Source organism: Myotis daubentonii, chromosome 19, assembly GCF_963259705.1.
Source record: "Myotis daubentonii chromosome 19, mMyoDau2.1, whole genome shotgun sequence".
NCBI classification, from domain to species: domain Eukaryota; kingdom Metazoa; phylum Chordata; class Mammalia; order Chiroptera; family Vespertilionidae; genus Myotis; species Myotis daubentonii.
The window spans coordinates 7,518,753-7,542,145 of NC_081858.1; the positions used below are offsets into that span (position 1 = coordinate 7,518,753).

The following is a 23,393-nucleotide window of genomic DNA, read 5'->3' on the forward strand; positions in this document are numbered from 1 at the left end:
CACACACACACACACACACACACACACACACACACAAAGAGAAAAGGGGAAGATAAGAATGCGAAATTTGCAGAGAAAGAAATAGAAACAACTAATAACACAATGAAAAGGTGTTCATAGAAACATCAGTGAGATGTCATTTCCACCTCTGCAACAGGCACGAGCAAACGGTCACTCTCATACCCATTCGGAGGGTAAGCTGGCAATCTTCATAAAAATGTAAAAGCATCTACAGCCTCCACCTCGGTAATTACTAGTCATTAGCCTCTCTCTCCTCACTACTTGTGGAACTACGTGCACAAGTCCATCCATCACAATATTTGTTCAAGGATATTGCTTGCAGGACTGTTTTTAGTGACAAAAACAAACCATCCATGTGTGCATCACTGAGGGCCCTAAGAAGTAAGTTAGCGCACAGTCACATGATGCGATACTGCACAGGCTGGAAGGAACGAGGGCCACCCGAAGGGGTAACACAGAAAGATACCAAGGGGTGTTGTCTGGAGACGAAAGCAATGGTGCAGAAAAATACCGAGAGTAGCGTCTAAGCGTGAAACGGGAGGGGGGCGTAGAGGTAGAGGAACAGGGAGAAACACTGCAACTTCTTTCTGGATACATTTTGTTTACATTTCATACTTTTTTGCTGTTTGAATGTTAAGTATGAAATTTCATTAAAAACCAAGTTATTTAATATATATTTTGGCAATTACGTGCCAAGTACATGCAGACAAAAGTAGTTCCTCTATCATATCTACATCGTCTCCCAGTGTTGGTGACAAAGACAATTCTAACCAACAATACAAACCTGCATATCACCTCAAACTCTGTTTTCAAGCTCACACGATATGAGACGTGGGAGTACAAGAGCCGGGTGCCTGTTTCTGTGTCTGTGTTCACCATTACCTGACCAGCACTACGACCAGCACTAGGGCCCTGGGGACACAGCACAGATCTGGATTCACCACTGATTAATGACTCATCCGCAAGCAAATCACTTAGCTGGTGGCTCTGGGCCTCAGTTTCCCCTCCAGAAGAAAAATGAGTATGGGTGCACACGTGTGTGTGGCAGAGGAGGCTACTGGATACTTCTAAATCTGTATGATTCTAACTTAAAAGTACTACAACATTTCATTGATAATTTGGAAAGTAGCAAACACACTCAAGCTGCACATGTTATCTATCCAGGATCTCAATAAACAGACAAAAAAAATATTACATACCAAAAGATACCCAGCTTAGCTCAATATCTAGAGGCTGAAAAAAAGACCATCAATGGGTCCACTGATGTCAAGCCAAAAGAACAGCATTCATGCTGTTAAAATAATAAAATAAAAATACTTTCACAATGTCAGCCCTAATTTTTATTTATTTTTTCAATGGCATATGGATATGAAATTCCCCATCATTTACTTTACCATAGTGGTTGCCCTCTGAGCCAACCGATAACACTGACTCTGATCTGCAATGGGGCCATGACATGAACATGAATATTCTCAACTATCTGTGCTCCAGCTTTCAGGCAAGTAGGGAAACATAGTTTCCGGAAATTCAAACTTTACACGACAGTGGAAGTCAGGAGCATGAGGTAGGAGTATAAGATTTCCATGGCCATTGCAACTATTATTCTATTAGCTATAAACTGTCAAGTGTTCCTGTATTAGGCTATTCTCACCTACTTCTGAAATCCACAGTTGCTCATGTGCAAAAATCAGTCCCAGCGAGACAACATATTACCATAAATCATGTAAGTGCCAGGAAAGGTGGGCACTGACTTTTATTTTTCCATTTCCATATTTGTCAATAGATGATCTATGTCTACCCTTTTCACTGTTCCCTCTGAACCAGGCAGAGACTAAAGGAAAAGTAGGCCAAGCATATTTAACATTTTACACCCAGTTCTTTGTTAAGATGGCTTGGCCAGCCCCGTGCCTGACTCTCACACCAGCCCGACGGCTCCGGTGGGAAGGAAGCACCAGTATAACGGGCGCTGTGACGGGCGCTATGCTCCAATGCCCACTAATGCACTGAGGGTTATTGGCCAACTTCTTCACATAAAGGCAAGTGTGAGCGTATGTGTGTGAACATGGGTGTGCCCACGACATGGGGGAGCCAGCCACAGCTGCTTAATTTCTGTAAAGCTTTTTTTTCCTTAATAGGGAGGTGGCTTGTGGTTACTTACCATCCTCATAAGCCGCTACCGCCAGCGAGCTGTTTATCCTCACAAAGGAGACATATGGCTGCATTCCAGGCTCGTCCTCCTCCTCATACTCGGAGTCCAGGAAGGGGGCTACATAGTCCCAGGTGCGGGTGTCCCACACCCTCACGTCCCCTGATGTGTATCTGGAAAAGAAGGACCTCGTTGGTTCCAAGTGGAGACAGAGAGCAGGGCCATAGTGAGAAAATGGGGAGGGCCTAAAACAACAGAGGAGGAAGATTTGGTTGGAGTGGAACCACCCCTGCAACACTGTTCAGATGAGTGACTCCAACAGGAAAAACTGCCATCCTGCGTAACAGAAAGGCTGTGAACACCTTTCACATTCTCAGAGCACAATGCTGACAACTTCAAGAGAACACTAGACCATAAAAAAGTGGGTATCGAGATCTTTTTTTTTCCTTTCACACTATTATAACCTTAAGTTCTTCCAGTAAAGAGATCACTAGCATAAATTTGTAGAAGCCACAGTATTTACATACATGAACACACAAGAAAGACAGGCAGAGAGCAAGAGAAAAACTAAAGACTAATGGTTCCAGGCACAAGCTTTCTAATACCTCATCCATGCATCAGATTTGACTGATTAAAGTCCCTAAAGACTAATTGATTTGCTGAAACAATTAAATCTTGCCTTTAGCAGCCAGACAATGCTGCCTTCTCATGAAAAGCTCTTGCTGAAATGCATGACACTCCCAGTTTTGCCCACTTAGAAAATAGGAGCCCTCACTCTCTGCTATTACTACTGCCACTCCAACAAATGAAGCTTTCCATCAAAGCCACAGCAGGGCCAGAACCTGATCAGACACGAGGCCACTAGGAAAATGGCCTGGCCAGATGACGAGGTGGTGCACTGCCAGCCACTGGGGTATTTATGCTAAGTTCCTTACATCTGCTTCAGAGGGCACCATTCAACACGTAAAGCAACTGCAGGGAAGCATATCAGAGATGTTATAAGAGTCCATATGTACCCACACAAACACAGGCAGACAATTTAGGGGGTTTCCAAGCCATTGTTCTTTCAGGGTTTCTTTTAATATATTTTTATTGATTTCAGAGAGGAAAGGAGAGGAAGATAGAAACATCAACGATGAGAAAGAATCATCGATTGGCTGCCTCCTGCACACTCCACACTGGGGTCTGAGCCCACAACCCCGGGCATGTGCTCTGACCGGGAATCAAATCATGACCTCCTGGTTCATAGGTTGACACTCAACCATTTGAGCCACACCAGCTGGACCTTTCAGGGTTTCTTTGATCCCACGTTAAAAATGTGGAGTCGAACACAATAGCCTCTGAGGTTTATTTAATTACTGCAATCTATGGTATGATTCATTACAAAGTAGTTATAGATCAATTTCTCATGTGAGATTTCTTAATAAGGAAACTAAGAATACTCTTAATTCAGGAGTGCTTCATTTACTAAATGCAGTAAGTAGTCTTCCTCTCAAATTAATAATTGGCAGTAAATACAAAGATTGTGTAATTCAAAGGTCATTCTGTCGCAGATTCTCTAGGCTGGAGGGTCCTCTCCCGGCAGACAGCATCTGGAGAGTGTGCGTGTAAAGAGAGCCAGATAAGAGGCACGTGCTTTCTAACACTGGACTGATGGGCCTGTTTGACCACTCATCCTCAGTAAACAGAAACACTCACTCCACGGCGTCATTAGCCTGGTGATGCACAAGCAAGGGTGGATATTGATAGCACCGCGGCCGAAGCACGGCTGCTGGCTCCTGGGTCCTCCGGGCAGTGTTCCAGATGACCCTCCGTAAGGAGGAACCCCACACAAGAACACACACCCCACTGCACCGAAGCTTCCAGGCTCACCCTGACTCTCCGAAAATGACTCAGGCAATCCCCGGAGTAAGGCCACTTCCTTATTAGCAAGAGACATTAAACAGAGATGACATGTTTGGAATTCTAGACTGTGTGAGTAGATTCTTCGGGTTAATTTCGAAGTGAAAGGAAAAGAAAGGTGAGAAGGATGACAACATCTTTCAGAAATTCAGAGAAGGTGAGTAAAGAAAGGGAATTTAGAGATCAGAGAATTAAAGAACTTGGAGAAAAAGAAGTGCATAAACCAGGAATATGTATTTCTACTCCATTAGTCTCATTCTGTTTTTTAACCTGTACATGGAACCACACCAGTGGTCTTCATGTGGTCCTTTGTGGCACCCCTCAGGTGCCACAGTACAGAGGAGAGAATTTTAGTGGCTGAGCTCCACCCCACCCCCAGTCCTTTATATGATGAGGTCCCAGGTAAAACAACAACAACCAAACAAAACTTAGAAAACTGCTGAATCCCACAACAGTGACCTGTGAGATGCAACGTGTTGCTCTCTCATTACTTAGGGAAGAGGAGAGAGGGAGGGCAGAGATGCCATGGAGAAGAGCACTCCGTTAACATCTAATATCCCGGCGAGTCTTTTCTTCCATGAAGTTGTCCCACTCTCGCTGCAACTCCACAAATTTAAGTTAAATGCGTGCAGTCCTCAAAAGTTTCAGTCACCACCAAAGTAGCCCGTTGCTGAATTCCTTATTTTTGCTGGTGATTTTTTTTTTTTTTTTTTGCCCACTACCCACATTGCAATATACGTTCAAATCGCTGCATCCTTTCTTCTCATTCCTAGGAATGCCACTCTATCTACACCCCTCGAGCCCTCATAGCTGTACCATGGCAGCCCCCCTACATCTAAGCCTCTCCCACCTCCAGTCAACCCTGCACAAGCCAAGTCCTCAAAAATGCTTGACTCCATGAATCATCCTGCATTTCTCCTTTACCCTCCTCGACCATGTGCCCTATGATCTACACAGCCTAGACTTACTCTCATGGCAACTGTGTGTGTGTGTGATTATCTGACTGTTTGTCTCCCCTACAAACCTACAAGCTTCTGAAGTCAGGGGCTGGGTCTTGCTCACAGCTGTGGATCAGTGACTGGAACTGTCAGACCGGAAGAGCAGTGGACACCCAGGAAGTCCTCTGTAAATACGTAGTCCTTAACACCTAATGGAATGAAGCTGTAATTACTAGCCTAGCACTGAGAACACTCCACAACCTAGCGCCCACTCCTCTTCCCAGCCTCATTTCCTACCCTTCCTTAGCATGAGCCAGCCTCCATTCATTGGCTTCCGAACACTCTTGCCTCTGAACCTCGGCTCACAGCCTTCCCTCCTCCCCACTCAGCCCAGTGGGTCTCAACCTTGACTGCACATTATAGAATCACCTGGAATGCTTTTAAGACTCCCAATACCCAAGCACGCCCCAGACCAATTAAAACGGACTCTCTGGCTCAGCCAATGTGGCTCAGTGGTTGAGGGTAGACCTATGAACCAGGAGGTCATGGTTCAATTCCCAGTCAGGGCACATGCCTGGGTTGTGGACTCCATCCCTAGTGTGGGGTGTGCAGGAGGCAGGCGATGATTCTCTCTTATCACTGATGTTTCTATCTCTCTTTCCCTCTCCCTACCCTCTGAAATCAATAAAAATATTTAAAAACAAAAACAAAAACTGACTCTCTGGAGGTGGAACCAGGCATCAATATTTCCAATGTGCAGCCAGGATTGAGAACCTCTGACCTACCCCAAGTCCACCAACTCCTCAAGGTCCAGCAAAGGCTCTCCTCCTCCATGAAGCCTTCTCTGACCCAACTACCATGCCCCGTATCTGAAGAAACGGCATTCATTGGTACGTTCCATGCTCCTCGCTGTAAAGTCCTCGTGAAGGCCATACCTCAATGCCACAGCCTCCATCACAGTGCCTCACACACAGCTAACAATAAGCAAATGGTGGAAAGGGGGCATCCACATTTGAGTTCAAATGGTTTGAGTGGCACCTCCTTCCATATCTGCTGCCCACCTTCCAGTGCTATTGATCAATGAAACACCCAAAATGCACACATCAATATGCATTAGAATTTTTGCATGTGTTTCTAAACTGATTAAAATAATTATAAAACACAAGATAAGCTAAATTATTTCAGTAAACATGAAGTTGTCCATAGATAGCCACTGAAATTAACTCCATTCTTCATGGCTAACGAGCATGATAATAACACAAATGTTTTGCTACAAAATGACTCAGGAAGCAAAATGTAAGACTTTACGTCTCTTTCATGATAGGAGCGGAGAATAAATAGCGTGATGCCTCCATTGCAGGTTCTAAAATCTAACACGGGTAAAAGCAACCACAGCAGTGGCAATGGGACTCAATGCTAAAGAAACACGTTTTCACCAGGGTGAAACATTGGTAGGGGCAGAGGGACCTGGACCCAACCCGAAATGTGATCTACAAGCACTTAGCACATTGGCCAGGAGAAGCAAGAACCGACATCCAAGCAAGGTAGGGAAAAGGGCTGATTTTTCTCCAGAGCTCCAGATGTCTTTATTGCTGCCTAATGGCAATTATACTCAACCAATTCAGACACCACTATGACAGCTGCATTGTCAGTAAGCCTTTGGACCCCAATGTTGATGGCTCTCTAATTAGTGCCCGTGCAAAGTACAACTGCAACTAATGGAAGAGCACTAAAGAAACAATGAAGAAGCAGCCTTTTCCAAAGCAGTAAGGATGTCCCAGCCCATGGCACGGGCCAGTGAAACTGTATGCCTTCGCCATCTTTTTTTATGCTTGGAAAGGCTGAGTTTACCTCCAAATAAATGGGTCACAGACCACAGCTGATTTTTTGTTGAAAGAATGGGAATAGAGCCTCTCTCAAGCTCAGCACGCCAGAGCAATTGCCAATTTAAAATGATTTATCACCAAAGAGCTTTCATTAACTTGTAAGTCTCCAATAAACAGACTACTGATTTGGACTAAAAGACCGGAAGAAAAAGAGGAAAGACATACAGCTAAAAACGACCTTTAACCTTTCTTTTCATATAAATGTCCAGCAGGGTGAGAGAGGCGGGGCATGGTTTCATTTTGCTTGCAGGTGTCAGGTCTTCTTTGCTAAAAACAATGTTTGTCGAAGCTCTTCATAATAACCTGGGGGTTGTTTTGATTTAAGGAAGCTGGAAATGGGGTTAAGTGACTTACCCAAGGTCACAGAAACATTTTAGTGGCACAGCTGGGATCAAAACAGGTTCTTGGGCTTTTTTCAATCTGCTGCTTAGCCAACAAGCCACTCCATCTCCTACGATGAAGTGTCTTTAAACTAATACAGCTTTTAAGAACCATCCCCATTTAAGTGCAATATAAGGAATTTATTGTTTTCAATATTGTGACTCAGGCTTGCAGGACACAGCCCCTGACCCTAACTCATCAATTCTACCACTGTATCTCAACTGGAAGGCAAGAAGCCAACAGCAATAACACAAAAGCTCAGGATGCTGGCAAGGAGTGTGGCTGGGCAGATGCAATGGTGCCTCCCACACCTGCTTCACAGGTGATGTGGGAGGACATATGTAGTGGATGGTAAAACTTCACCCTCTACAGGGCCATACTCATGCAGCTCCCCACCCCCCAAAAAAGTCATGATTCTATTCTGACCAGGTACTCAGCAGCCAAAAGGAGCCTTGTTATGAGTGAGGCCTCAGACCAGGAACAGCAAATGGTTTCATTTGTGTGTCAAATCCAATAAATTACTAGTGGTTGCCTACCGCCCTGTGTTGAGAAGGATTCTGAGCTGTATTCCATCCAGCTCACCAGATCAATAAATGCTATAAAGGGTTATCAATGCCCAGTGTCGGTTTGGGAGTGAGGAGTGGCAGCATACCTACAAGTTATTTGCATCTCTGCCCCATACTAAACTCTCCCTGGCCAACTCCTAACCATCCTTCCAGACTCAGCTGAGAAGTCACTTCCCAGGAGAAACCCAGCTGACTCTGAGCCTGTAGGTGTCTCTCCCAGCGCGTTCCAGTGCCCTGATCGTCCCCTACTCTACCATCCCCCACGCTGTCTATATCCCTGGGTCAGGCTGTGAGCAAGGGAGATATCCTTGCCACAAGCAAGAGATGTGTCTGCAGCATTCATCTGTGCTTGTAAATGTTGAATGAAGCTCCTGACTTAAAACTTACACGATGAAGTGATTTAAAGCCTACAGAGCAATTAGGCAGAGGCCCCTAACAGTACAGCACCCACATCGCAAGAAACATTTATTCCCTTAATGTGTGGAGGTTTTAAGAACTACTCACATACTCCATCCTTTCGTTAGCAATACCAAAGATTACAAATCAATGAAATCAAGAGTATTTACTGTTTTCTATGAAACATGACTGTGTTGTATTATGCAATTAACAAAATGAACTCAGTCCCACAGTGCAGTCTTTTTGTGGAAATGCACTCCTACAAACATCAAGTGCAGCTTAAGACGCATCAATTGAAAAATAATGAACATCTTAATGGACCTTACGAGATACATGCACTACACACTTAAAACTGTTTTCCATACATCTTGGTTAATCACAATCAATAGAGCCAGAGTCAATGATGATTATGCGGAGTTATTGTAGCTGTGGCCCTTCCCATTATTCCTTGGAGAACCAGAGATGGATAAATGCAGTCATGAGTTCACCAGTATTTATTAAGGACATTCTGGAGCTCCTTCATTAAGGACATAATAAATGCAATGCTGTCCTCTCATCTCTTATCAATATCTTACCTCAGACTTATTTACCAGAAGAGCATGTATACCTCACAGCAGAAAATAAATAAATTTAAAAGTATTTTTAAAAAGAGGTCCCTAACGGGTAATGATCAAATTCCTTATGGGAAGCAGACCAATGCCATAATAAGCAGCAGCACAAAATCAATATAAAATGAGGTTGAAAGGGAAACTGACAAGAGAGAGTTTTGTGTGTGTGTGTTTTTAAAGAAAAAGACAAAGTATGACTTAGTAAATATAAATATGGGGTGACATTTGCCTAATGCAACTTTTATCACCAGTTTGTATTTAAAAAACACCTGTTATCTGAAGAGCTGCAAAGAAGTCCCAGGTATTACCCATTTTTATTCATTTACATTGAAACAGGAACTTTAGGGGACTATAGGCAGGCTTCGGGAATTTTTAGAATTGTGGTCCATGGAAAAACACAGGGCTACAGACTGGGAGAAGGTACATCTCCATAACACAAGCAAGCCAGGTGCAGCTTTATTTCCTTAAGACAAGGGAACTGGAAGTAACCAAAAAAGGTCTATATTTACAAAATAAAGGAGGAGGAAGAAAGCCCAGAAGGAATGGCATGACTATGAGGGAGGAGGGCCTCAGGAATCACTATAGTAACCAATTCAAAAGGGGATATCAGGACACAGGAACTGCAGCCTTTATAAACCACTAGAGGCCCGATGCATGAAGATTCGTACAAGAATGGGCCTTCCTTCCCCTGGCTGTCGGCACCACCTCCGCTCCGGCTGGAGCCACCTTTCTGCCTTCCCACGCTGCCCAGAGGCCTGGAGCGGCTGGGGCAGTGCGGGGAGGCTGGGGCAGTGCGGAACGCCTGCGTCATCAGCAAGCGTCCCACCCAGCCCCCAGCAGCTCAGCACCTGCGTATACAAATGAACCCACCAGCTTTGTTGGGTTCATTTGCATACGCACTCCTGATTGGCTGGTGGGCGTCACAAAGGTACAATTTGCATCTTTCTCTTTTATTAGTGTAGATGGAAACAGGAAGTCTGTGGGACCCTTTTCCCTCTTCCCACGTGGGAGTCCATTCTGTGGGATTCTTTCCCTCTCCCCAAGTGGGAGTCTGTATTTGTTCTTCAATAAATCTCCACCTTTGCTATACTACCCTCTGTCCATGGATTCATTCTACAACTCCAGCAGACAAAGAATCCAGGTTCCAGTCCAAAAATTCCATATCAACATGAAACTAGTAGAGTATTGACTACACCACCCTTGAGGTCTTTGGCTCCTGAATAGAAAATATTTTAAAAATTCAGGGCAAATATACATTATTTCTGATCAAAGCCATATTTTGGCACGGTACCTGGTCAATACAAAGGCACATTTTTAATTATTGGAATAACTGGAGGAAAAAGTGGCTAAGAATAAGGCTAACATTCTACTGTAAGTGCCACTAGGCAAACTGAACCAACCAGAGATTCAGTGCATATATAAATTAGCTCAAAATTTTGCTTCCTATCTAAGAAGACTGGAAACCCTCTCACATCTGATGTCCAGGTTGTGTGGACAGACAGAGCTGATAAAAATGAAAACCACGACAGTCAGAAGTCACTTGGCTACTTGAGAGCGATGTGGCACGCTTGCATTGAAGGGAATGGAGATGGATAAAAGGCATGAGAGCAAATGGGACCACTGAGTATTTTTAGGGAAAGGAGAGAGCTAATCTTTTGCAACATTAAATGATACATTTTTCCCTCCACCCACACTAGGCAGAGGAAAAACATGGACCCAGTGAGTCACTGTTGTAGTAAAGGTGGGGACTGTATCCTAAAAAGGCATATCCTATCAGTGGAAAACCACTTAGGAGTACTGAGAAAAACCTCAATACAAAGACAGTGCCTGACATTCTAAAAACCAAAAGTGGGGGAAATGGTCCTATAATGTAAACAGAAAAGGGTGCTTTCTTATGCAAAGTGACAGGCTTCACACTTAGGAATCTTAATAACAGTGAGGAGGGAGTTTATAGCAAAACACCACCACACTCCTGGGCCTCTGATAAAAGCTTTTGATGGGCTAATAGCTTCATGGTTAGCAGAGCAGAGCTCACAAGGCCTCCAGTGACCCAGGTCTGACTTTCTCCTGTAAGTTTTACCTGAGATGCTCTCCTTCACTAGGTGGCAGCACAGGAAATATGCTTCTGGCAAATTATACCTAGACCTACATCTCGGGTTCTGTGATGTGACCTCTTTGAACTCATGACATCATCTGTTTTCAACACTCTTCCCTCCACACAGTGCACCTGGGAAGCAAGAGTGGCCTGGGCATCACAGAACAGCGCAGGGATGCTTTCATAGCCTCGTTTCTTCACCCTTTTCCTCAGTGATAAACATAATTTGAAAAACACTCTAAAATTCTCAGAGCTATCACCACCAAAAACCAAAATAAAACAAAGAAAGAAACAAACAAAAAACACACTTTCTGATCACTTATTAACAACAAACTTTCTAGATAACATCTCTTTTTGTAAATACAAGGGAAGCACACAGGGACCTCATGATATTTCAGGAGTGATATCAGATCCCAGAGAAAGTGCAGCCAGAGGCTGAACCCCAAGAGAAACAGACAGGTGGCTTATTGTATAGAGATTGGTGGCTTTGCAACACAAAGTTTTCTCAAGTTAAAGAAATAGGAAATTTTAGCTGGAAAATCGAAGTAAAGGCAGTGTCTGAATGACTTAGTCACGGTTGAAGGAACTTCACTTACCTAACAACAAAGAAAACAATTGGCTCAGGCAGTTTCTGGGAATGTGCTAAAGGGCCAAATGGGCGCAGAAAGGCCAGAGGAAGGCCAGGGCAGGAGGCAGGCTGGTCAGAGATGCAGTGAGGAAGCTCAGAGAGTGCAGGGTCTCAGACATATGAGGAGTTTTCTTTCCCCTCCAGTTTCCTAGGTGCTAGGACTGGTGTTAGGGCCTGAGGGTACAAAGATTATCAATTCATGGGCTCCACATTTTAAGAGGAGTCCAGTCAACAAGAGCAAACAGTACCAAGAGGCCGAAGGGGATGGGGCAAGAACAGGCCATTGGTTTGCGACGCCCTGGGAATGTGAGAGGGTAGCTCAGTGGGAGGGCTGGGAAGGAAGCCCGCCTGCAGGAGGCTAAGATGTGGGTAGTGAACAAGGGGCGTGTACTCTGATATTTATGATATTCATGGAAAGCAGGTTCATTCCAGAGAGCAGGCTTGAGGGATGGTTTAGACGTCAACCCAAAAAGTTAAATTAGAAAGAAGCTGAGGGTTATGAGGCAATTTAAAATAATTTAACCTAGAATTCATTCTTCTAAATCTATCGACTCCACTTATGGGACTCTAGCCTAGGAAAACAATTAGATTAGGGGAGGGTAATGGAAGAACTTTAACTCTTTACCCGCTTTTATGGAATTCAAAGTTTCTATAATAAGCATGTGTTTTATAGTTTTTAAATAAGATGATTTACAGTACTAAAAATGGAAAAATCTGAAAACCTCTATACAGAAAATATTCACACCGTATAATAACAAAACACATGAAATGAATTGTCTAGTACTAGGTAAATGAGTAAGAAAATTAGGATATAATTATATCCTAGGAGCTTCTGCAACAAATAAAGAATGTAATGAAATGTATGCAATAACATGAAAAAAACATCAGTTTAGTGAGGGGGAAGGCCAAAGTGTAATGTAGGCTATGATTATATTATGTAAAAATATGTATTTTAAAAACCTACTGAAAAATAAACTACACACATCAAAAACCATAACCAGAGTTGTGTTAGCATGCAAAGATTTAGATGGCTTTCTTCTCCACTTTCTAACAGTTTTACAAAAACAGCATGGCTTTATTGCTGCTTTTATTTTTAACAGAAAAGAAAGATGCGTGCCACAAAAGAAAAACAAAAATGATACTATAACAGACAAGCAGTCAGAAAGACAAAGGAGGGCTGGCGATGGCAGCCCCGCTGCAGGCTCTACGTGTGGACACTGCAGAGGGACAGCACAGTGGTCCAGGGCACGCGTGCCAATCCTGGCTCATTGGACCTCTCTGGACCAGTTATCTCACACAAAATGAGTGTTTGGGAATAGACAATCTCTAACATGCCTTCCAGGTTTAAAATCATATGATTCACCCTAGCCAGTTTGGCTCAGTGGAGAGAGCGTCAGCCTGCGGACTAAAGGGTCCCGGGTTCAATTCCAGTTGAGGACACATGCCCGGGTTTCAGGCTCGATCCCCAGTGTGGGGCGTGCTGGAGGCAGCCAATCAATGATTCTCTCTCATCACTGATGTTTCTCTCTCTTCCTTTCTGAAATCAATAAAAGTATATTTAAAATGAATAACTAAATAAATAATAAATAAAATCATATGATTCTAAGTTGCAAAAACTAAGGAATCTGAGAACAGACAAGAGAAATTAGGAATTTCTCCAGTTTTCTTACGTAATGTAGAATATAGATGGAGGAGAAACAGCCTGTATATTAAATTTTAATGCTAACTTCAGACAAAATGATGTGTAAGTACTATATGGACATTAATGAAATATTACATGCCACTGCCAGTTTTAAAAGATGCTTATAAACTGGAAAGAAAAGGGGGGTGGGTAAGAGATCAACCAAAGGACTTGTATGCATGCATATAAGCATAACCAATGGACATAAGACACTGGGGGGTAGGGGAGGCCAGGGGATTGTCAAAGGCGGGGGGGAAAAAAAGGAGACATATGTAATACTCTTTGTAATACTTTAAGCAATAAAAATAAATAAATAAATAAAAATAAACTGGAAAGAATATACATGGCTGTAAAGTTAAAATAACAATATAAAGCAAAAGTGTTTTGGGGAAACCGTGAGGCCACAGGGTTAGATGCCCTATCAGCTGCAGCTCATCATTTCCCTGGGAGATGGGAAGGGGAGATGTTGGTGTGGAGGTGAGGGGGTTCACCGGCAAGAGTGCTATGAACATCTATGGTGGGGACAAGACTCGAATTGGGCTTTAAAGAATGGGGACTGGGTTTCTTTTGGGGGCGATGAAAATGTTCATCATAGGTAATGGTGGATGGTTGCACAACCTTGTAAATAAACCAAAATCACTGACATACCATTTTAAAGATTGAATTTTATGGTATGTAAATTACATTTCCATTTTTTAAAAGATGTGGTCAGAGGTAACTAATTAGAACAGTGTAGAAAAATCCAAAGGTACACTGAGGAGAGTAATGAGGAGAAAAGTGGGTTGGAAACAAATTTCAAAGGACTTAGAACATTAATGATGAGGAAAATAAGACATTTGGGGTGGAGGTAGGGGGCTAGCAGCCTGACTCTGTATCCCTAATGCACATTCCTGTTAGCCTATAGTCTAGTCCAGCCGCGGGCAAACTACGGCCCGCAGGCCGGATCCAGTCCGTTTGAAATGAATAAAACTAAAACAAAAAGACCGTACCCTTTTATGTAATGATGTTTACTTTGAATTTATATTAGTTCACACAAACACTCCATCCATGCTTTTGTTCCGGCCCTCCGGTCCAGTTAAAGAACCCATTGTGGCCCTCGAGTCAAAAAGTTTGCCCACCCCTGGTCTAGTCACTGCCCCTTCTTTAATTATCTGGTCTTGCAGGACCTGTTTACCTTAATACTTCCATTTACAGAGGCCATAACCCATGAACAATAACAACCCCCAAAGGGGGCTATCAGTGCTGGCGCCAGGCCAGGCCTTTAAGTGTGGTCTCACGGCCCCCATCCCAACACACGGGGCTTTTTGCAAAGCCCGCGAAAGGTCCGGAAGTCTGATCCTTATTTGGGGGACAAAGAAACCAAAGGGGATAAAGAGAAAGCTTCCTTCATATTGGCTTACTCAGGATTTGGAGAACTGACCCCCTGAGTCACTATACTAGTATGTGTGAAACATCTGGGTTTTTCCTGTATCTCCAGGTACTATGCATGTTTTTCGGTCGCCTGGTAAATCCTGTAACATTAGGAAAGGGTAACAGAAATGATCATCCATGAGAGAGTAAGGGCAGCAAAGACTGACGGACCAGCATGTGAAAGACCCAACCTTTGAGAATGATGTGTTTCCTCTGCTGGAAAAACAAGCCTCGAGTAAGCAGGGCCCAGGTCCTGTTTGCCTGATAGGTACCCTAGTGTCTCAGGTGAGCTTATGAGTGAATGAGCATCGGAAGGTTACCCTGGGTCTGTGTGAAAAGAGAATAAAGAACCACCAAGATTGGGTAACTCTAAGTTTAACATAATAAAAATTAGTGTAGGCCTCAACAATGTGACTGCCCACCACGAACACTGACACACAGGATTGAAAAGATGGAAAGAAGCAAGAGGCTTTCCAAGAGTCTCTGCTCTCTATCAATTGTATGAAATATATTTATTAGGCTTACATGCCAAAATGTTACATAGTTCAGCTCTAGCTATACAAACTAAATTTTACTTGTGTAAAAAGAGAGAGAGAAAGGAAGGGGGAAAATATAAGCAAGATAAGCAGAAGAGAAAGAAATGATGAGGTGCACTCTGTCTCTTTAAGAAGCTCCTTGGAGATACATAACTGTAGAAAGCCTGGTGAATACAACATTGATTGGGAATGAGGTAACCACAAACACCGCTGTCTCAAATGAAAAGGGATTCAAGACCTGACCCAGAAAACAAGCATCGTAACCACCAGATAAAATTTTAATGATAAACACAAGATGCTCTACACACAAGCAAGATATGAAGTATCTGATGCGAGGCCATAAACGTAAGGTTCTCTTAGAAAGAGGAGCTGTGAGGAGCCTCTCTGACCCACAGATCAAGTTTCATCTTATCGATCCACAAACTGCCATCGTTTTGCTTTGTGCTGTAGAATCTGCAATGTTGAGCGGGCCTCCAGGGAACACAGAGGCAGGAAAAAAGGACTGGCACCGGCCGGCCTTTGTGAGGTCCATGTCCAGATAAGAAAGTCACAATTGGCTTTTGAGATTAAAGTCTCCTTTATTTCTAATTTCTTTTATGACTCTCTCAGTCCAATCTCCACATTCTGTCCTCAAAGGTCTCTGACATTAGAAGACCCCTTCAAGCTAGAATGACAGAAGTCCCTTTCACAGTTAACATGGAACCTAGAATTGGTGGGAGGAAAGGACCTTTTATATCAGGAGCTGTTGGGTCCACACTTGAGCAGTGGGGGCAGAAGCCCAAAGCCGCACTGGATGGATGAAGTCTAGATTCCTGGTCTGTTAAGCTTTCTAAAATAATCCTATATAACAAAAGGGTAATATGCAAATTGACCCTAATGGCGGAACGACCAGAACAACCACTTGACCAGTCACTATGAGGCGCACTGACCGCCTCTTGGTCCCTTTCCCTAGCCGGCAGGCTCCGATCACCCGATGGTGAACGGGGAACCGGGGGTGGGGGTGGAGGGAGGGTCCCACTGTGGGCAGCCAGGGAAGATGGCCCTGATCACAGGCCAGGCCTAGGGACCATACCTGTGCATGAATTTCGTGCTCCAGGCCTCTAGTAATTCTATAGTGCTACTAGAATGTAAACTGTAATGGGAAAAAAAATTTTTAATTGCACTTACAAAAAAATTGAAATAAAATGAAACAAAACTAAAAAAGAAAATAAGGGTTCCTCATAGGCATATCTCATTTAAAGCAAAAAGACTTTTTCATAGGCATTGCATGCCACAAAATATTAAAATAATCTGACTGCAATTTCAATTCAAGTGGTGCTCTTTAAGGAATGCTTCTTAAGGAGAGATTTTTCTTAAAAGAAAAACTTGACTATTACTAAGTTGTCAAGGCCAAGGTTTGTTTTTGTTTTCTGCCAGGTAGGCGCCTCTCCTGGGTGGCTCACGCCTAAGCCAATCCAGACTGAGAAGTTTAAATGTCCTGGTTTCTATAGCACTAAGTATACAGTGTGAGAATCTAGTTCAAAATATCTTCATCCGAAAAAGAAAATTGACCTTCTTATTATACATTAACGAAATACATAAACACATCTCTGTAGTAAAATATGAAGAATTCATGAAAGTGGTTTTTAGAACAGAAGCCAAAGGAATCTACAGAAGCTAAAATTAAATTTCTTGGCCACAGAGACAAATAAAAAGCAAATAGGCACTGTGTGGTGGGGAAGGGAAACTGTGTGTGGCCACAGGCCTTCCTCAGTAATAAAAGCTTCAGAACAAGAGCACAAGAGCAGGACCTCTTTGTGCCAACATGTATTATTCTTGCTTGACTTTTTTATGTCTTCATAAAATACAAACTGTTGGCCTTAATGAAAATCTAACATAACCTGCCACAAGAGTGGTTTTAAAGCTAGGAAAGACATACTGAGACAGATCTGCTCTGCACCATTCTAACTTCAGAGTTCTCCAATCCCGGAGAATGGAGTCCTCCCAACATGGGCCATCTATACGAAAGCACGTGCTCCCCAGGGAGGACAATGTCACTGGGACTTAGAGGGGGTACACGAAAAACGAAAAGACCTTAGGATACAGAGTGTTAAGTGAAAAACTATCCTAGCTTACCCAGCAATGACAACACCGTCGTGAGAGTGCACATCACATAAAACAGCATCAGGAATGTGTTCCAGCTCACTCACGGCTCCCTTGCGATTCTGCATAAGGAAAAGGGGGTGTAGGGTACGTTATTCTGTGGACAGCAGAGACAAAGCATGTCGCTTTCACCTACGCTCCCCAGTGACTTTTTACAGCATGTACTGTGTTCAAAGTTATCTGGACATTCAAAAGGACCAAGATGACAGACAGTATATTAAGCTGTTAGCATTTACAAGTTCACACACACACACACACACACACACACACACACACACACACGCAATGAACTAGAGGGGGTGTGGGATGTTGCCCCGTCATCCTCAAGGGGATATGAAGGAAATATGTGAGCACAAATAACTATAATCCACAGAAGGCTGAATGTGGCAAGTCTCAAGAAATTATATAAAGTGTATAAAAAAGTTCCATTCAGAGGAGAGAAAGTGTTTAAGGATTATTTTACCTGTTAACAACACTTATAAACAACCTGCTAAATAAAATGAAAAAGTATACACAAAGAGAAAAAATCAGGATGGGGAAAAGGAAGAAAGACATTGTTCCTGATTGAGAGGTCAGAGGTTCATGGGAACAGTATTTAAAGGAAACCCTAAGACCCATAACACTGGCTGCTCCTAAGGAAGGAACCAGGTAGTCAGTGAAGAGAGGCGAGAAAAAGATGTATCTTTCACTGTATGTCCCTTTCTGACTTGAATTATTTGTACCATGGCAATCATTATCAATCCAAATGTAGACATAATATAATTATTTTAAAAATAAGAAAAAGGGAATCTAAAGGAATATTTACATGTGCGATGTTGGGAAGAGTAGAATAATTAAGCCAAAAGTAAGCATGAATAAAGGTATTCAAGAACATCCAAGTAACCATAACTTCAGCTTTGCTGTACTGGACCAAGGATAGAAAGAGTGTGTATAAGTGCTGTATAAGTGCTAAGCACAGTTGTTAGCATACAGCAAGTGTTCAATAAATGGTAGCTACTCTTATTACTACTCATATTATTAGGAGACAGCTGGTGACATTCATTTCATTAAAAACATTTAAGTGGCTAAATTCCAGGCACTGTATAAGATAATCTGCATGATGATCTCCCTTGAAGACCAAGTCCAAGGCTGAGCAACAAGACTAGCACATTCCAGTAGAGCTGTCCTGATAGTGGACACATGGGGATGGAAAGGAAGGACCTGAGTCTCTTCTGTGCGAGGGCCATGAACAAAATCACAAGAATAGCAAAGCTCTTTTTAGGGATGAGGTAGTGAAAGAAAAGGAGAGGGCCTAATCAAAACCTGCGTGCTTAGGGCATTTACTAATGTCTGCCATGTGGCTCCCTGCGCCCCCACCCCATGGGCTGCAACCTCACACTGGTACTCTGGTCTTAGAGAAATCCTAGAGGCCAGAGTAAGAAGAGTTACTGCAAAAACCAGGAAAAGGAATACTAGAGCCACCATAACCAGCTTATCAAATAATTTCTATGATAGCACTGAATTGCACGTCCAAGTAAGTTCATGCAGTTACTATGTAGAAATATCTAAGAACCTTGGGATCCGTTCTCAGGTTCCCCAGGCACTGACCTAGGAGATACCAAACCAAATCACCTGCTCATCCTGAAGTCAACCACGAAGAGCACCAAACCACGGGCTCTTCATGCAAAGGCCTGTGAGCTTCTCCAGCCACTGCTCACTGAGCACTGGACGTGAGCCACGCGCTGCAGGAGCGTTAGACACATCATTAGACAGTCCTCCTCCCACACCCCTTTTGAGCAGGGCTGCTCTGAGCCTCACTTAGAGATAAGAAAACAAAGGCACACAAAGGTAAAGCGACTTGCTCTAACACTGCTTTTCACGCTCTGATAGGGCTTTCTTTCATTCTAGAATCACAATGAGAAACCCATCACTACAGCTAATATTTATCATTTGACATTTCACTTGTGTAGTCATTGGTAATACTGTCAGAAAAATGAGTCCAAGACACTCCAAAGAGAAGCCTCCCTCACATGCTGCCTGCAGTTAAGACTCCAGTTCATCCAAACGACAACTATTTATTGAGCACTTACCAAACAGAGGGCTTTGTGCTCGTAAGAGAAAAACAACAGGTAGACGCTCAGTTAAGCTGCATGGAACTTGTACACTGTTACTGAGTGCCAGATGCTATGAGGTGGGTCTTTAGATCTTCACTTCTGCCACCTCTGGCCTGAATGGGAAGCTGTACCTGCCTCCCCTCTTGCTTTTTCTAATACAAAGAGAAAACAAAGAACGTAGCTGCTACCTTCTCTCTCAGGGGCTGACACCTCTGAATGGGAGCCAGGCACACTGAATATCTGCAGCTCTCACACTCACAAACCTCAAAAGTATCCCTTCTTCTCAGACAGAAAGGCCTTAGTTTTCATTCAATTACAGCGCCTCCTACCAGCGGTAGACCGTCTACTTTCTGCCCGCCCCCACAACCCCCCACGCCTGTCTAAGCAGCTTTGTCTCTCGCGTATGTCCCTCACAGACCTTACTCAAGCACACTGGCAAGAGGACTACGGGTCCCTCCACATGAGTTTATTATCTGGTGAGGAAGCAAACCGTGGACCAGTATGGGTTTTTTTTAGCAGTGGTTGTCTTCATGGCCTAAGAAAGTATAGCTATGCTAACTCCCCTTAGAAAGGTAGTTCTCAACCAGGAGCAATTTTGCCTCCTGGGGACATTTGAAGATATTCGAAGACATTTTTGGTTGTCACCGCTGGGAGAGAAAGAGAAATGCTACTGGCATCTACCAGGTAGAGACTACAGGTGCTGGTCAACACCCTACAGTGACAGGACAGCCCTCACCACAAGAACTATCCAGCCCAGTGTCACCAGTGCTGGGTGGAGAAACCCTGACTTCGAGAACCACTGCTCTTATTAACTTGGCTAGAAACTGTAGGAGGCTGCCCAGATCAAGAGCATCAGTCACTGATCAGGTTATGAGGTGACTGGCATAACCTGATTGCACACAGGCAATATGTCACCATCATAATGAGCAAAGGCTTGTTCATCTCAGAGTCCATTAGGGCTGGCCTTTAAGGGAAAGGAAGGGGAATGGTTCTGTGCCCCCGACACGACTGACTACCCAGCTAGCCAGGTGCGAAGAGACAACCACCACACTGCTGTCTGGTCATGCCTCAAGCACCTTTAGGCAACACTACTCTTGATAGTTATTCCTTCAGAAACGCTTCACTCTGAACATTCTTAGCTGTGATCTAATATTTCTGTAGAGATTTTGAAGTGATAAATGTGATGGAAGTAAGCCAGTAGGTTATGTGAGGGAAGAGAAGATAGTGCTTAGAGACGTTTAATAATCTCCCTCTGACATTTCCTGAAAATAGCTCCTCTTTTGTATTCAGGTGCTGCCTTTGCTTTCTTGGTCCTTCCAGAGAGATGGTGAAAGTGAAGGGGGCTGCACTGAGCACTACACCCAAGACCCTACCCGTCGAGGGAGGTGCCTGGCCTCTCTCTCACCCTTCCTGTCCTGGAAACAACAGGATGCTCCCAAACAGTGTGGCTGGAAACAGAGGTAGAGACACTAGTGGCGAACAAAATGGGCAACAAGTCACCAACAGCAGAAGAGGCGTTCACCATCATCCTCTCTTATGCTTTTGGCAGTTAACCTCAGGCTGTAATTAGCAGGACTCGGTGATTAATCCCGGGCTTGGATTCCCGAGTCCTTGTAAGCTACTCTTCTACAGGCAATACTGGCCACTGCCTACCTTCCAGTTGCTTCTTAACATGTGCTCCTTGGCTCGGCACTCCTGGAAGATGAGCTTCCAGCAAGAATAATCGGAGATGCTGCTCTCGGGAAGGTGCCCCTCCTGCTGGCACAGCCGGTACCAGAGCACTTCATCTTCTGCAATCACCTTCCACGTCTTGCTCACCTAAAGCAGCAGAAGTGACACAAATGTCAAACCCTGCAATTAGAGAAGCCCGTTGTCATCCAAAAATCAATCAACACCTTTATTATTGCCCTGGGTTTATGGCAGTATAAAATGTCTCATTAACAAAACACTCCGAGGTGGGGAAAAAAACACAACAACAAGCAAATGTTTCCAGTTTTATCTTTCAAGATTTCAAAATTGTATTGTCATCTAATATCACATTTTAGACTACTTGGTTAAAGTATTATATAAGAGGAAAAATACACAAATACATAAAAGGCAAAAACTACACGCTGTAGCATGTTAATAGATGTACAATCACACGCAGTTTTTTAGAACAGAAACGCTTTATTTTTTACCAATAGGCACTTGTATTTCCGCCTTATAGAGCTAGAGACCGATGGACTCTGAAATGTAAGCAGTAATAAAATAAATATCCATAACTTAAAACTTCTGCTCCTCTGAGAATTTCAAATTTATGTTATGTGTGAAAACTTAGATTTTAAATGTGTACCTTAAGAAATATTTAACAGAAAACTCAAGCTGTTAACCAGGACTGTAAGATCTGATATAGAGAAATTAATGTTATGTCTGGACTGAATTTCAAATCCCAACAGTATCCAGAGGAAATGGCCGTTTTAGCTATTAGTTCTTTGTCTTCCAACCCCAACTGAGGGGAACGATGAATTTATTTCACCACCGGATAATGTACAAAGTGGGGCAGACTGCAAAAGATGAACTCCGCTGGCAAGACGAGAAACGGATCCAGTGGATAACGTGATCTTGGGTCTGCTAGACATTCTGCTTACAGTCCATCTGACTCACTTCTAGTCGAGTAAGAGTTGTGACCAGTGGTTTACAGTAACCTGTGCTCCTTAACACTCCCTCAGGGCCACTTCAGGACATCAAATACACAGACAAGAAAGTACACAAAACAGAATGAGGCGAGCATGCAGCCCGTGCATGGCACACCGCACTGCACAAGGAGGCCTCCCTTAATGAAGAACTGGTAGGGAGTTAACTTTTGGAATTGCAGAATAAAGATCTCCAAAAATCTGCTCCTCCGTAAAAGCAAGAAGAATGCTGCCAGAAAGTGTCAAAATCAAGTTTTTCATTACTCTAGAAATTAACTGAAGGCTTGCAACATTTTGAGGAGCATTTATTCAGAAAAGTGGCTGAATCTTGGTAAGAAGCGTAACTTCTGTTTTGTTTTACTTTACGCTAATCCCATCCTCCTCCTTCAGCTCCATGGTAGCTGTGAAAACTAACAGTCTTGCAGCCACTGGAAGGGCCAGATGGATTTACAGCTCCTCAAAGGTGCCACCCCAGAGAACTGTCACCATTTGACCTGGCTGGCAGCTGGCTTAAAGCTCTATTCTGAAGGACTGTCTTTTTCTGACCTGACTCAGAGCGCTCTATCCTATCTCCAGGGCATTTGTCAAAAACAATAAGGGACAACTGTTGAACACTGCAGCTGCCTACGGCAGAATTAACACCAGTCATTTACAAACTCTTCCAAAAAACAGAAGAAGGAACAGTTTCCAACTTATTCTAGGAGGCCAGTATTACCCTGATACCAAAACCACACAAACACATCACAAGAAATCTACAAACCAATATTCCTTATGAATATACACAAAAATCTTCAAAAAATACTAGCAAACTGAATCCAGCAATATATGAAAAGGATTATATGCCATGACTAAATGCAATCTCCCTCAGCATGCAAGGTTGGTTTAACATATAAAAATCAATGTAATATATCATACTACTAGAATAAAAGACATAAGCCACATGAAATTCTCATAAATTTTTCTTTAAAACTATAAAAATTTAAAAACCAGTAAGGGAGTTCTTTACATTCAGAATGAATCTGCACTGCACCAAGAAAATTCATAGCATGGCAAAGTTCCTTTACATAATAACTTCCCCAAGGAGACATAAAGTGATAGGGATATAGTAGTATATGTATATATGTTTGATAACATTTTCAGAAACATGTCTTGATGCCTGCCTCCATTATTCAAGAAGCAGCATGATGTAATAGGAAACTAGTTACAATTGTGAGGGGAAACCCAGATTCTAGTGCCAGGTCTTTCACTAACTAGCTCTGCTGCAATGAGAAAGTCACATTAGTCTTCCCTGC

General features: G+C 43.2%; 1 protein-coding gene across 3 annotated transcripts in view; it reads right to left on the reverse strand.

The window, feature by feature from the left end:
• The window catches only part of FBXW8 (F-box and WD repeat domain containing 8), a 119,583-nt gene that overhangs the window by 65,313 nt on the left and 30,877 nt on the right, over window positions 1-23,393 (reverse strand). For 2 of the 3 annotated variants that reach the window (XM_059676679.1, XM_059676681.1), the window contains exons 3-5: window positions 21,083-21,247; window positions 17,310-17,398; window positions 2,180-2,412 (exon numbers count right to left, since the gene is read on the reverse strand). In XM_059676679.1, the coding sequence (XP_059532662.1) occupies window positions 2,180-2,412; window positions 17,310-17,398; window positions 21,083-21,247 (487 nt within the window). The remainder of the gene's footprint in view (window positions 1-2,179; window positions 2,413-17,309; window positions 17,399-21,082; window positions 21,248-23,393) is intronic. The other variant, XM_059676680.1, reaches the window with a different exon arrangement.